The 14902-nt window shown below is 35.4% G+C and overlaps 1 protein-coding gene across 6 annotated transcripts in view; it reads left to right on the top strand.

Moving 5' to 3' along the window:
* Positions 1-14902, top strand: part of LRRC7 (leucine rich repeat containing 7) — a 177975-nt gene that overhangs the window by 75314 nt on the left and 87759 nt on the right. For all 6 annotated transcript variants that reach the window (XM_069788407.1, XM_069788401.1, XM_069788403.1 and 3 more), the window contains exons 2-6: positions 163-365; positions 6768-6885; positions 7806-7884; positions 8609-8698; positions 11736-11792. In XM_069788407.1, the coding sequence (XP_069644508.1) occupies positions 163-365; positions 6768-6885; positions 7806-7884; positions 8609-8698; positions 11736-11792 (547 nt within the window). The remainder of the gene's footprint in view (positions 1-162; positions 366-6767; positions 6886-7805; positions 7885-8608; positions 8699-11735; positions 11793-14902) is intronic.

Below are 14902 nucleotides of genomic sequence, written 5' to 3'. Positions count from 1 at the left end.
CTGTGTTATAGAAAGGTAGAATAAGAAATGCAGAACGCAGACTACAGATATCCCTCAAGAAAAACTGTATTTAATGGACTGCAATCTTGATAATAATTGCAAAGAAACAGTCCCCCAAATGTTGATAGTTTCAGAAAACTGTTTTTTCCCCTTTTCCTTCAGTATGCTGTTTGGAGATGACAACCAAAAGGAAAATTATTGGCCGCTTGGTGCCCTGCCGGTGTTTTCGTGGCGAAGAAGAAATCGTCTCAGTGTTAGATTACTCTCACTGTGGCCTACAGCAGGTGCCAAAGGAGGTTTTTAACTTTGAACGGACATTAGAGGAGCTTTACCTAGATGCCAATCAAATTGAAGAGCTACCTAAGGTAATCAGTGTTCTGCCTGTAATACAGATGTCAAAGTTGTGTTCTTAAATGTGTATTCAGCATGTGCTTCAACTCTGAAATAGGGCTTGCTCTTGACCAGGAGACCTGCTTGCTGTAGGAAGAGTTGTGGCTTTTAACTTGAGAGATTCAATTACATTTTTACAAGTTTTTTTTCTGCCCTCTCTGAAGAGCCCAAACAGCTGAGCCACCATTCTTGCAGATGGTACTGCGTGGGGAGGAGTAGAGCCACCTCCTTCTCCTGGCTTCATAGCACAGAAACGGGGCAGCCAATGAATTCTTACATTGGGAAGTTAACAATTGTTCAAAAGAAGTACTTCTTCCACAACAAGTAATTAATATGGCATTTAACACCTTGACCACGAGTACGCTAGTATATGGGGTAGGTGATCTCACATTTGGATCTCTGTAGTGCTGCTTTTAAAAGCAAGGTCTTTGTCAGGATAAGCTGTTTGTCCTTGTGGGAGAGATGCCAGTGCTATCTGATCAGTATTTTTATAACTGCAGATGAGGTCCTGCAGTGAGATTACTCAAGTTGTCCTTCCAGTGTAAAACTTCTTTTATAGCATCTTTAAATCTTTTCTTCTGTTGATTAATGTTTACTATAAGGAATTAAAAGTTACTGTAACTTAAGTGTTCTGGAAACAAAAGAGGGTAAGGTAGTGGAAAAACCAATTAATAGTAGGTGCTAGCTACATAATGAAGCATGAAGTAATGTAATCCATTCCTTAATTGAATTTTTCTCAATAATGAAAGATGCTTACAAGTCTTTAATTAAACATTGTTCCACTGTAATCCATTCTTCATCATCTCTCAACATATTTCTTACTTACACTGCATAGAGACTTTATATAAATTCTATTTACAAATGTAGGAAACATACTTTTTCCATTACATGGAGTTCCTTTATTTGGATATAATGGTTCTTACTTACACTGCATAGAGACTTTATATAAAGTCTATTTACAACTGTAGGAAACGTACTTTTTCCATTACATGGAGTTCCTTTATTTGGATATGACGGTTCATTGCTTAAGATTGCTCGCTCCATCAAGAAATTCTTTACAGATGGTAAGACAGGGTAGCTACAATCTTTTAAGTGTCACAGAACAATGATACGGAGAACTGCCTTATCTCTCCTGCTACTAGAAAGGACAGCAGAGAACCAGATATTTTTTCTGTCCCTATAAATATGAAATTTGTGGTGGAGGCCATTTTACTCCTAATGAATACCTTCAGGACTATTTCTCTTTTAATAATAATATATTGTTAACCTTGTATATTTTAACTATACTACTGAATAATCATACTGAAGAATATATAAAGTCTCTAATTTAGCTAGGGATTTTTGGTGTGTTTGTTTTGGGTCTCTTGAAAGTATGCATCCCCATGGTATTCAAACTAAATAGCAGTGCATAATGGAAGATAAATATATCAGGGCTTAGAACAAGAGCAATATGCCATAATTCTACATGAAAAAACTGAGGGCCAAAGATAAGGGGTCCAAAATTCTGAAATTGGGATGAAGGTGATAGTTGTTAGTGTTAGTCACAATGGAAATGTGCATGCTAATTAAACCTTTGCATTGTATTGTGGTATCATCTATTTTGTATTTGTTATTTGTAAAACAAAACAGCAGATAAATATGAACCTTGGAGAGATTGAAATGTATACGACTCTCTTTTGCACCTCTTTTTTCTTTGTTATAATATTTTGAAGCAATACTATATATTGAAGAAATCCTTTTAATCGGTCTTATGTTTGAGTAAATGCATCATTTAACATAGTCTTGACCTTGTATAAGAGAAGATTAATGGCAGTGTTAATTTGCTTTCTTTATACCATTCATAATTTTGTCTTAAGTCTTTATTAATCATTACCATAAATTAAACAGTCCAAATAATTTCTTTATCAAATTTTCTGCTTCAGATATTTTTTAACTTTTTTTCCACTATTAAATTAGTATTCTAGGAGAGAAAATGCTCTTTTTTTTCTTAAAATGGCACTATATTACTTAACATTAATTTTTGACTTACACGTTATGATCTACTATAGGCAGAACTTTCCTCTCTCTGTAAATGTGAATTCAAATAATGTCTTGTATTGGGTCTGGCTGAGATGAAGTTAATACTCCCCATAGCAGCCCTCATAGCACTGTGCTCTGCATCAGTAGCTAGAAAGGTGTTGATAGCACACCAGTGTTTTGGCTACTGCTGAGCAGTGCTGGCACAGCATCAAGGCTGTCTCTCCAACATTTTTGCCCCCCCTCAATGGCAGGCTGGGGCAGGGCAAGATCTTGGGAGGGGACATAACCAGGACAGCTGACCTAAACCAACCAAACAGATATGCCATACCATATGACGTCAGCTCAGATATAAAAGCTAAGGAAAGGGAGACGGAAGGGGGGGCATTTTGTCTTCCGGAGCAACCACTACGCGTACTGAAGCCCTGCTTCCCGAGAAGCGGCTAGACATCGCCTGCTGATGGGAAGTAGAGAATAACATCATTTGTTTTTTCTTTGCTTTCGCGCGCGCAACCTTTGCTATCACTCAGCCAGACCTAATACACGTCTTCCAGAGGAAATTTGTTTTGTCAATTTTCTGTTATTTACCAAATGTTATGTGCCTCTGAAATTACAATATTCTTTTGAAATTTTCTATCATCAGAACGCTTGATCATGTTTAAAAATTTAATGAAAAAAGCACAGGTAAAAACTCTGTTAAGTCTTTATCTGCCTTAGTTACTTTCATTGCTACACGATACTCTAGAAATCAAGACATTATTTTGCATTAAACTGATGTATTAAACTCATTCTGCCTGATTTGGGTTTTTTTTATTATTTTTACCTTACATTTTATGTATCATATTATGCTTTTTTTCCTGCTGTCTTCGTTAGAAATGGATTTCTGGTTCCTAATTTCTAATATTTTTCTTTTAAGGATTTATAGGATTGTTATATAATTCTTACTCTCTATTTTCCCCTAAATCTAGCCAAGTTTTTTATTTTATTTGCCTTTGACTTCATTATCATGAGCTGCTGCTGCAAGTATGTCCCTATTTGTATGGGTCAAATGAATCAATGACTAATATGAAAGAATATCTGTTTTGGTGAAGGTGGAGTCACTGGCAATCAGTATCCAGAAAAGAATGAATGAGATGAAAATTCTCCCCGGCAGCTTTCCCTTATAAATATAAAGTAAAATCTGGACTGATTTATAATGGCCAAAGTTAGTTTACTTGTTAATGCCTTAGGAAAAATTTGTCTGTCTCTAACAACAAATTCTAGGAATAGCCACCTCTGTCTTTCGCCATCTCATGTGCTGGTAAAATAGATACCAGAATGCTAAATATGCCACTGAAGTCAGAAGCGACATCTCAATGTTTAGTTGCTTCACTGAGAACAAACAATACAACCAATATATAAATGGTGTTGAGGTAATCACTAATGTATAGTTCACACAGATGGGTAAGTGTTATAAATTAACTAAATTTTTCTTTTGCATTGCATCTGTGTTCTAGTTTCCATTAAAGGCATCCAATCCTTTTTCTAAATCTGCCAATAAGAAATCACGTTTCTATTCTGCAAAGCTAGAAAGTGTTAATTTCTTTGTAATTCTGACATCAAATTCCCCCAATATGTTAGCCAATCTATTTGACAGTTGTGCCTATGGAGAGTAAAGAGCAGAAATTCCATATTGTTCTCCAGTGGCCCTGGAAGCTAACAGCCTCTATTGCTGTGCAGGCAAGAAGTTGAGATATACAGAATAATAGCCCATTGTTATAACTCAAAACACAGCACTATTAGCACCACTTGGTTTCCAGTATGAAAGGAATAAAAGTAGTATACAGACATACAGTATGATGATTACAACAGAATCATGATGGCAAGGCCAATAAAGCACTAGAAATTTAGAAAGACACCTTTTGAAAATCCAGTGGGTAAAAAAAAAAAAGTGGGCAATTTTGGGCCTACATATACCTGTATTCACACTTATTTCTGATACAACAGTACATCATGAAATAATTCCAGAGGGAGTCTTTTTTATTACACTTCTTCATTCACCAGTTCAAAAGCCTTGTATCTGTTCAGATACTGTCAGAACTTTTAAGTTCCAAGCCTTCCTTGGCTTGTAAAATAAGAAGTCTGCAGGGGAATGTCTGGGAATTTAATTTTCCAGGTACGATAGCATGGTAGTTTGTATATGCACGAAAATTCTGCACGTTCCCTATGCTGAAAGTTACTATGATCTACAGCTGTTCTCATGCAGTAATGTGGCTAGAAATTTCAAGAGCAAAACCTAGAGCTTATTAATTACATTACTTTCCAGTCTTGTCCAAAATGATGTGCTTCCTTAAGAAAGAGAAAAAGTAGGCGCTCTCAGATGCATTGCAAAGGAATTCCTCATTCTCTGGAGAGATATTTCCCTTTATTAACATTGTCTGCAAGGAGAAATGTGTAATCCAGTTTGGCTTCCAGGGTGTACAGTAATTGTTCCGGCTGTTCCTGTAAATTAGATTGGGAAGCGCAGGCCCCAGCATGGACATGGTTCTCCTCGTTACTCCTGCGGGGCTGTAGCGGTGCATTGTGCTTCTCTGCCTACCGCTGGCATTAGCTGGTGAGCTGTGGGGAGGAGGCTGTTGTACCGTCTTGAGAATTAACAACTACGTTTCATGTAAGAGGAAATCTGAAAAAACTGTCAATACAAAGGCATTTTGAAAAGTAACTTTCAGTAAAAAGGCCCTTTCGTATTTGGTGCCAATTGACAGGGATTGTGGTGTGGTGCTTCTTGTTCTGAGCATTTTTTATTCATGTGATTCCCTCTCGCTTTCCTGAGAATAGATTATGGAAGGAAAGGCAGGATTTTTCTAAAGGTTTATGATAGAAAGTTATGGCAGAAAAATGCAGTTTCAAAATGATCTAAAAATTACTTAAAGTGAAGTACCAGGTTGGCATTTGCATGCCATTTGTGTGTTAATTTTCTCCTCTCTGGATACTTGGCTGAGTTTTTCATCTAGGCAATCAAATTATTGGGCATTCTCAAATAGCCTGTGGATGACTATGTAGCCTTTATTCTGATAAAGAAGTCTGAAAGAAAGACTAAATGTGGTGTAAACATAGCACTAATATTTGAAGAACCCTTGTGAGATGCCTGCAAAGAGAAGTTTTTCTTCTCTGGAACCCACTGAATATTCTGGTGCCATTTGGTGAATTCGTACTTGCAGAAAGTCCTACAGGATTTGGTAACTTCTAACTCTTGAAAAGAGTGATGTTTTTAGAGCCTGCAGCCACAGAGTGGGTAATGTGAAGCAGACCTTTCCTGCAGCCCAGTGTGATGGGTAGCGCGGCAGTGGCTGGAACTGGGGGTTGGAGGGCAGCTGCAATGATGCTGTGCTGGGCGCACACAGCAGGGTTTGTACCGCCAAGGCAGGTAGCCGTGCGTGACGCTTCCCTGTTACTCTTAAGAGTCAATTTTCCACAGGACTCGCTGGGGAATGTGGAGCATGGCAGTAAATGAGCCAAGCAATTACATTGCGTTCTCCTCTTACACCTGCTAGCATGCTGGGCTTGAAGAAGCTATAAGCTACACTATCTAAAAAGTTCACCTGTTTGTTCTTCATATACAGCACCTCTAACCTTGCAATGCAATGTACCTAAATGTGAAATCGTTTTTCATGACTGCCTTCTCTTAGTATGGTTGTTTTATTAATTTTTTTTTACATGTGAAAGGTATTGTATGAGAGAGCGATATTTCCTGAAGGAAGCAGCCATGTTAAAAAGGTGCTTTCAGCATGACTTATTGATTACTTCAGGTTGAAAGGAGGATTTGGTTTTGCAGTAGAAATTCTGACATTTTATAACATTTGAATTTGAATTAAAAATTAGAATTGAGTCCTGAATTTTGGTGGGGATTTAAACAATGTATCATTTTGATATGTCAAAGCATTTTGTTTCTTGAAGATATCAAATTTCTTCTGCATGCATTCAAAATATTTTAAAATCTATCATGAAATTAAATTCTAAAATTAAATATTTTAATTTACCACAGGCCACAAAAGAAACTCAATTGCTATGACATATGAAATACCATGTACGTACAAAATGTTGATTGCAATGAGTATGCAGTTTTTGACAGAAAGCTCTTTTTGAACATTCCTGCTACCAATGAACTGGTTTGGTTATGCTTGTCAACTGTGTCTAAGCTGTGTTTATGATACTGAGCAGCCTTTAGGAATGTCTTCTAAAATAATGGCAAAATACTTTTTTATTATTGAATTCTTATGTAGCAAATGTAGTTTTGCTGTGTTTGTTGCTTCTGTGTATAAATAATGATCCCAAAGTGATCTTTTTCCTGAAACACTGTAAAGTATCTTTTTATGTTACAGCAACTGTTCAACTGTCAAGCTTTACGCAAACTGAGTATACCAGACAATGACCTTTCAAGTCTGCCAACCACTATTGCTAGCTTAGTTAATCTCAAAGAACTTGATATCAGTAAAAATGGTAAGAGATCAAAAGTATAAGTGTTTTAAAGAATTGTAATGAATGTGAACAATAATGAAGTTTTAATTCCTAATGATTAACAAACTCATGTTCTAGAAAACCTGCTCTTTTTCTAGATTATGTACTATTTTCCTGCCTGGCACTTTTGAGAAGTCTGGGTAGATGCCTACCTCATTTGCTTTTCTCTAAAAAAAAAAAAAAAAAAAAAAAAAAAAAGAGTGCTTTAGCATAGTATACTGTGATGACTTGTGACCAATAAGCATTGGAAATAGGAGTGGGAGACCATTTTTTCAGTGAATTTGTGAAACATTACACTTTACAAAGCGGCTTAGTACTTACTGGGCTCTTGTGTAGTGTATTTAAGTTTATAAGGCTGCAGGTAAACTACTACCAGGATTTATATAGCCAGTGACTAATTTGCTGATGTGCATTTCCAAATTATGCATTTACAAACTTATGTGCCTAAAACCCTTTGCATGTCTGAACTTAAGTGTCTTTATTTTGATAATGAGGCTTAGGCACTCTCGAAACTTTTGAAAAATTTCTTATCAGTATAGGCCTAGAGACTCTCAGGATTATGTGTATGTGCTCCCGAGGAGAGAGGGAGGCAAAGAAGAAAGAGAAGCAGTTTGGAAAGAAATGAAAGGCACAAATATCAGTACAAATGATGTCACTATTTAACTCCAGAAGATTATATAATCAAGCATTAGCATAATAGTTTTAGTACAAGGCATATCATCTGTTCTGGTGTATTTATTTAGTGCTTAAGTATCATCTTTTAGACTATAATACTAAAATGTATGTATTCTTCCTGTTATAGCTTAAGTCTGATCTGAAAATGCCAAATGAACTCATTTATGAACAAAACAAGTTAAACAGTTTTTTATGTGTGTATAATAATTCTTTCAATATTTTTTTAGGAATTCAAGATTTTCCAGAAAATATTAAATGTTGTAAGTGTTTAACAATTATTGAAGCCAGTGTCAATCCAGTCTCTAAGTGAGTATCAGCAGCTTGTGTTTGTATACAGCAAGTGAAGAAAATTTACACAAAGTGAACCAAAATTTAAAGGCATTGCATCAAGTTCATTTGTGGGATTAATCTAAATTTGGTTTTAATTGTTTTAAATCCAGGATTGATCTGTGTACTATGTAACAAATGTGGTGTCTTTCCACATAGTAAAGAAAGTGTTGGCAAAGCACTCCGTCTGATGCAGCCTTTTAAACACAGGGGCTGGTGCTTTACGTATTTGGGAAGTAAGCCATGCTGCATCCTTACGTACCGTAATCTCTTGGTTGGGATTTCAGCAACCCTTATTCTTTCCAAAAACTTGCAATAATAGTAACAAAAAATCTGTGCTGTAATCCCGTGATTTATAAAATGGGGTGAAGGAGATGAATGGATGAAATTCTACTATTTCAGTTTAAAAAAAAAAAAGGTAGAAGGCAAGCAAGCAAGCACCTTTGGCTTAAAATCCTCAGCTAGGAAGGGAGAAAAGGCTGATGTAACTTGAATGTGCCAGGCATTTGCATTTCATGTGGTTGTAGCAACGTGGAAAAGATGAGAATGGGCAAAAATGTTGTCTGTAACAAGTAAGTTCTTGAGAATTTGGGTAGAAAAAGAAGGTGAGAGAGAAAATCATCTTTCTCTTTCTAAATATATATTGTTATTATTTCCATAGCAACTTTGGTGTGAGCATTAAGCTTTTAACTGTTTTTTTTAGGCTGCCAGATGGCTTCACACAACTTCTAAATTTGACCCAGCTCTATCTAAATGATGCCTTTTTGGAGTTTCTTCCAGCTAACTTTGGAAGGTAAGAATTAGTCATCAAAGCACATTGCTCTTTCATATGAACCCAGTTGAGGCTTTAAGGGACCATTTTAAAGCTGTATTCTTTTTAAAAACAAAGCAAAACTAAAAACCAAAGAGATTTTGGCTTTTCAGCCCTATTTTGATGAATGATTGTTGTTAGAGAGACTGTTAGGTCAGCAAGAATTTTATGATGAAGTGATGCAGTTTGGTGGTTTAGGGAAAAGGTGAGAAGAAATAGAAATTGAAGAAGAGGCCTGTCGTTGATCAAATGTGTTATTAAATTGTGGCAAGGGCAGAAAATAACAATGTGGTCTATGCCTATTGAAAAATGAACAAAAAGAAAATGTGTTGTGAGTCAGAAGGGAAGAAAGAAATGACTGAGCGTGGTGGAGTAACCAAAGGAAAAATGTGAAAGCCAGAACAAGAGAGGAGATTCAAAAGACAGCAGAGCAGAAAGGATGTAGAATGAGAGTAAAAATAAATGCAGCAGAAACTGAGCCAAGAAGTGTTAGATAAGGACAAAGCAGAGGCGGGTGGAAATCAAAGTTAACACAATTTGCCACGGCCATTTAAGAGGGCAGTAGAAGTCAGTGGATCCTTACACTGCGCAGGTCTGGCAGAAATGTCAAGTTTATTCCACCTCTGTTACACTGGTGAGGGAATGGTCAGCCTTTCTGCCCTCGGATTGTCTACTTGGGCAAATAGCTCAGAAGACAAAGGATTAACAGAGAAAATACATGGTGGTGTTACAGAATTCACCTAGTATTTGTTTTTTCCTGGTCTGTCCAGCTACCCATATGTGTGTTTTATTGTTCAACTGGGAACATCAACTCAGCACTCCAAAATTAATACTGAGGTGATGTAATTTGTGTTGGAAATGACATTATTGGTATGCTCAGGCACTGAGAAATGGGAAGTGCTGCTTTATCAGCATTCACTTGATGGGCCTGTCACTGACCCAGAGCTGAGTCTGGGCTTTATGCTGGAATACCTTTTAGAAAATCCTAGTTGAAGAAGGAGAAAGAAAAATTGTCATTGTTTGCATTTGATGAGTGTTTGGAATATCAAAGTAAATCCTAAGACAGCCTGCTTCTGCAGCTTGGAATCAGACATTATGTTCAAATGTCAAGGAAAAACAAATATATGAAATATCCTGCGATTTATCAGATGTGTAGTGTTTATATTCATTATACTCTTCTAAAGCCTTGCTGTACGTTGTCTAATAATCTTTGTCGCTTAAGGACATGTCCAGTATTCTAAATCTTTTAACAGAAAGCACTAGCTTTTTTTTTTTTTTTAATTTATTTTACAAATACATATTTTATCTGAATGAAATGACGCTTGTTCCTTTATCATTATTCTGCTCCTATATTATCTATTTGGTATCTTGCATTTACAAATCCTGGTCATGTTTCCAAAGCTGCCCACATTAGCATACAGACATTACGCTTTCTTTTTTCCTAGCCATGTGTAGGTCTTTACCTCTATCTCCCTTATTGCTCTTCTCCAAATTTTAGTGCTTTCTTTATATGTTCTGGTACAGTAATATTCAGTTAGTCTGTTATAGTCTCATTTAGCCATGTGAATAAGTCAGGAACGGAGTCTACCTGAGCATCATGTCAATGTCTCTCCACTTTTCTCATTTAAAGTTGTTCTTTTTAGTCCTAGTTAAGCACAACTGTAGGACTTGAAATATTTTCTGCTTTATTTGGTAGGAAAAAGATGAAAATCAGAGTTTTCTAGAAGAGCATAACATTGGGAAGCCTGGGATTACATGAAGTATAAAACTGGTGTTGTGCTGGACAGAGAAAAACATTTAAAGCTTAGTTGTATTTTTTTAAACTTTTCTCACAGACACATGTTTACACTTGTGGCATTAAAGGACCTGGACTGTAGAGTAATATGAAAAGCAGTATTAATGAAATTGTTGAAACTTACTATGAAGTTCTTCAATAAACTTTCTTCACATTTAGAAACTATGTTATCAGCCTAAAAGCTTTAATAGTGTGACATCTCTGTTTAGAAATGATACAATTACAAATAAATGATGTAGAATCGTGGAGTTTCACATAGGCCTTGAGCAATCCTGGGCACAGTCAGCTCATGCATTGAATGTACCTCCAAAAAATAGTTCATCTGATACTCCAGATTATCTGTGAGTGGAGTTGTACAATTTGAGATGAAGAGAAAAGGACCTTGTTCATCCTTCTGGTTTTGTATCCTCTTCCTTTTCCTCCCCACATTGGTTATAATTTGGGATTAAAGAACCAGCAAAAGGGTGGCATGAATCAAAATCCTTTCATATTTATCAAGTTATCTTCCTAGGCAATATGGGTAATTAGACAATACTGCCCCAAATTCTGGAACTCTAATACATTAGTTTCTTCATCTCTTATCTGATGTGTCCTTCTTCCTTCCCATTATTCTACTTCATTGAATTTATTGCTGTGGCTTAAATAATATTGCCAGTTAGAGTTTGCACAATGATATGGAATGGTGAAGTACTGTTGTGTATAGGTTCTAATTCATGCCAACACTTAAGCACATGTCCTAATTCTATTTAAAATACAGTAAATTAAATGGAGATCTGTTCTGTAGCGTTCGTCTGCCTGTGTGGATTTGTAGAATTCAGTGCTCAAAAAATGCAAAAGTAAGTTGTGAACTAAATAGCAGTTGCTTTTTATCCTTTAATAGAACTGGAAATGTTTGAGAGAAATTAACTCTTACTATGTTTGCCTTGTTTGAATAATTAATAAAAATACTTTAGAATTACTGTGAAAATGTGATATATGTCAAAGTTTTTCGGAAGAGTTCAGATAAGGACAGATATGTCCTTATCTGAAACTATCTGTCCTTACATGAAGCTATTTGGTTCTGAATACATTTTTTACTGTATTCAGCCCCACAATAACTGGATGTCTTACTATTGTGCATTAAGCGGACTCTTTTTTTTGTTGAAATAAGTATTTTCGAATCATTCTTATGGATTCCTGAACTAATTCATTGAATGAACTAATTATTTCCTATCATATTTCTAGACTTGTCAAATTGAGAATTTTGGAGTTAAGAGAAAATCACTTGAAAACTCTACCAAAGTAAGTGATTGAATATTTACATAAGTCTCTTTCACCTGAAATTTCCAAAAGTGCAAACTGTTTTTATTGTTAGCAATGCAATGGTGTCACTTCTGTTAAGAGTTTTTCTTTTCCATGGTTTAAAGAAATTCTACCAAAGGTTTTTAGCAAAAAGCAAACGTATAATGGAAGATGGAGATTGGTACATTAGCTGGCTGTAACTCAATGTCCAAAATCTATAACATGACATTTTCAAATATGAGATGTAAACAAAATTGGAAAACAACCTATGAGATAACCCTGGTCAGTGATTATGTGACAGTATTTTTCTCATCAACAAGTAATCTGATGTATTGAAAACCTACTCAATGTAACCTCAGTGGAACAATCTCCCCATATGATCTGTACAGAAGTTAAATGTATTTGGTGGTTTACAATACTGTTTAGAAACCTGTATCATCAGAATATTGAAGAAATGTCAATTTGGTAGTGTTTCTTGGTACTATTTACCAGAAAAGTAAGTTGCTATAACTTGTTGCTATAATTTGACCAACATTTAAATGATATTTTGAAAAAGAAAAAGTAAATAAATAAATAAATAAATAAATAAATCTGTACACTTCCCATGCTAAATATAGGAAGTTGCACTGCATAAAGCAAGGAATATTTTTTTGTGTTCAGACCAGCGTTGTGTAAGTGTTTTCTGTAACAGGTATCCTAACTAATGAAAAAACATCCATGGATTTGGGGATTGTTAGAAACAGGGCTTGTCCCCATTATAAGTGAGACTTATGGTGGTGGCAATAGAATGTATTTATTAAACGTTGCTAATATTGAATTGCATATTATTTAGCTCATTTAAAAATGGCACCCTATTTAGCAAGCATGAATTTATCAAAATCTCCTCTACAGGCATGTTGCCTATAATGGGATATAGTGACATTTTCACTGCTTCCTGCGGGCTTTTATCCACAGCACGTTCCTTTTCTAAGGGAAAGCTATTTTTTTGTGTTAAAGGCAGTATTCTTTGTAACTGTTGAAAACATTTTTTTGCATAATTTTTCTATTATTTCCTCTGTTCTGAGTTACATTTACTGTTTTGGAAAATCAAAACAAAAAGCTTCAATCTGCTACCAAAGTGTTTATCTGCATTTAAAAATGAGACCTGTTCAGGACAGCAGATCTGCAGCCTTTGAGGTCTTTATCATCTGAAAGGCTATATACAAGCTGTAGTATATACATGTTACCTAGACTACCTCTTAAACATCAGTCTCTTTTAGAAGGGAATTGCGTAGTCTTTGCATTCAGAAAGTCTTGTTGGAATAAATGGATGTGCCATCTCTGCAAGCAAAAAAAGTGCATAATGTAATGGATAGACAGGAGTTAACACATATTACAGAGTATTAATTTAGGGGATATACATCCTGCTTCCTTGTTAGGATGAATTTGACCTCTTTTATAAAAAGCCAGTAACTACTAGGCTAAAGCAGCATCTCTTTGCATACTGGAATGGGCCTGGGCAGATCAGGGCTGAGGGTGGGAGGTTGGAGGAGGAGAGTGGTGAGGCCATGGGCGAATACAGACACGGTAGTGTGGCAGGTAGGGCTAAAGCAGTATCGGTATGTCGTTTAGGCTTTACAGGGAGACAGGAAAACGTTAAATACCAGACTCTTTTATTTTCTCAGCCAATAAGAGAAGGAAAATTGTGACAAGAAAACTCTGTCTACAATAAAACCATCTGCAGTTAGGAAAACAAATGCAGTAACGTAAACCAGAATATATTTTACAATCTAGTTGCAAAAAAGGTGATGCAGGTCTTTCAGATATACACTTACAGGCTTTCTTTCTTATCCTATAATTTATTAGATATATCATGAATAAGATAACCTGATTATGTTGGTAGTTTGTCCATTAGTTCTAATGTAAGAAAAGACATGAGAAGGAAGGCAAATAAATAATTTTAATATTGTAATTTGGCTTTTAAATAGATATGAAATGTACTGTAATACTGTTTTAAGTAACTTCTGCTCAGTACTATTACCATGTTAAGTGCCACTTAAAAGATATTACCAAAAAGCAGATCATATTCTTTCATTTGTTCTGTGCTGTAAAATATATGTATAAAGAATTTTTAAAGGAAACATTTAGCATTTTGGCATAAACAGGAATTAAATGTGCTTTGTGTTTACCATAGCTCTAATTTTGCTACATTTCATACTAAATCAACAGTCAAGATTGTTGTAAAATGTATCCATAGTAACTGAATGCAAAATGTTCTAAAATTATTTACAAAAATATCAGATTAAGTAAATACTAACTATGGTTGGCTGAAAGATAGCTCTCTAACCAGAGCCTAGATCTCCAAAGTGTCCCTCTTTAATACAACTTGCGTTAGAAAATGAGAGCTTCCCTTTGTTGAATTTGTTGACATAATTTTTAAGGCATCTAAAACACGTCCAAACATATCACTGTATTCCTAGACACTTTCCTGATAGAAAATTAGTGAAGTGTTGTTCATAAAATGTTTTGAAGATTATTCTGATTTCTTCTGACAAGCATACCAAACATTTAAAATAACACTGTCTTGCTGTATCATACTGGGCTGGAGACATACATTGCTCTTCAAATGAAAATGTTGCAGGATGTTACTATTTTCTGTCAGCAGTACTTTCTCTTCAGAAAATACTACTAGGCTTACAAATATTTCTGACATTCTGAAAATATTTGTACGTTTAGTCCATAGATCTTCACAATACTGTTTTATAAAACCAGCAATTTGTTTTCTCTCTCATATGGTTTGATTAAAGATTATTATTGATACTGGTTTCCAGGATCTTTTGAGCATTTAGAAATATTTGGAAATGTCTGGCCAATATTGCAAATAATTTCTAATATTTTATTAAAGCTTTAATTTGTGCAACAAAACCAGAAAAATCGGGGTTTTTTTCTCTTGAATTTCTGTTAAATGTTTCAGAACATTTGTGAGATTCTGACCAAGTTTCTTACATCTGAACAATGTTACCGCCTAGGTTGTGACAGGGTTGTCTTTTGGCTTGAAGAACCAACTAAGATAATTTTTATTATTCTGTTTGGATAAAAGAGTACTTGATCTTTACTCACTGTAACAACAT

The sequence above is a fragment of the Haliaeetus albicilla genome, chromosome 8 (genome assembly GCF_947461875.1).
Source record: "Haliaeetus albicilla chromosome 8, bHalAlb1.1, whole genome shotgun sequence".
Lineage (NCBI taxonomy): Eukaryota > Metazoa > Chordata > Aves > Accipitriformes > Accipitridae > Haliaeetus > Haliaeetus albicilla.
Note: the sequence above shows the minus strand (reverse complement) of the source record. Positions and strands in the feature narration are given on the sequence as shown.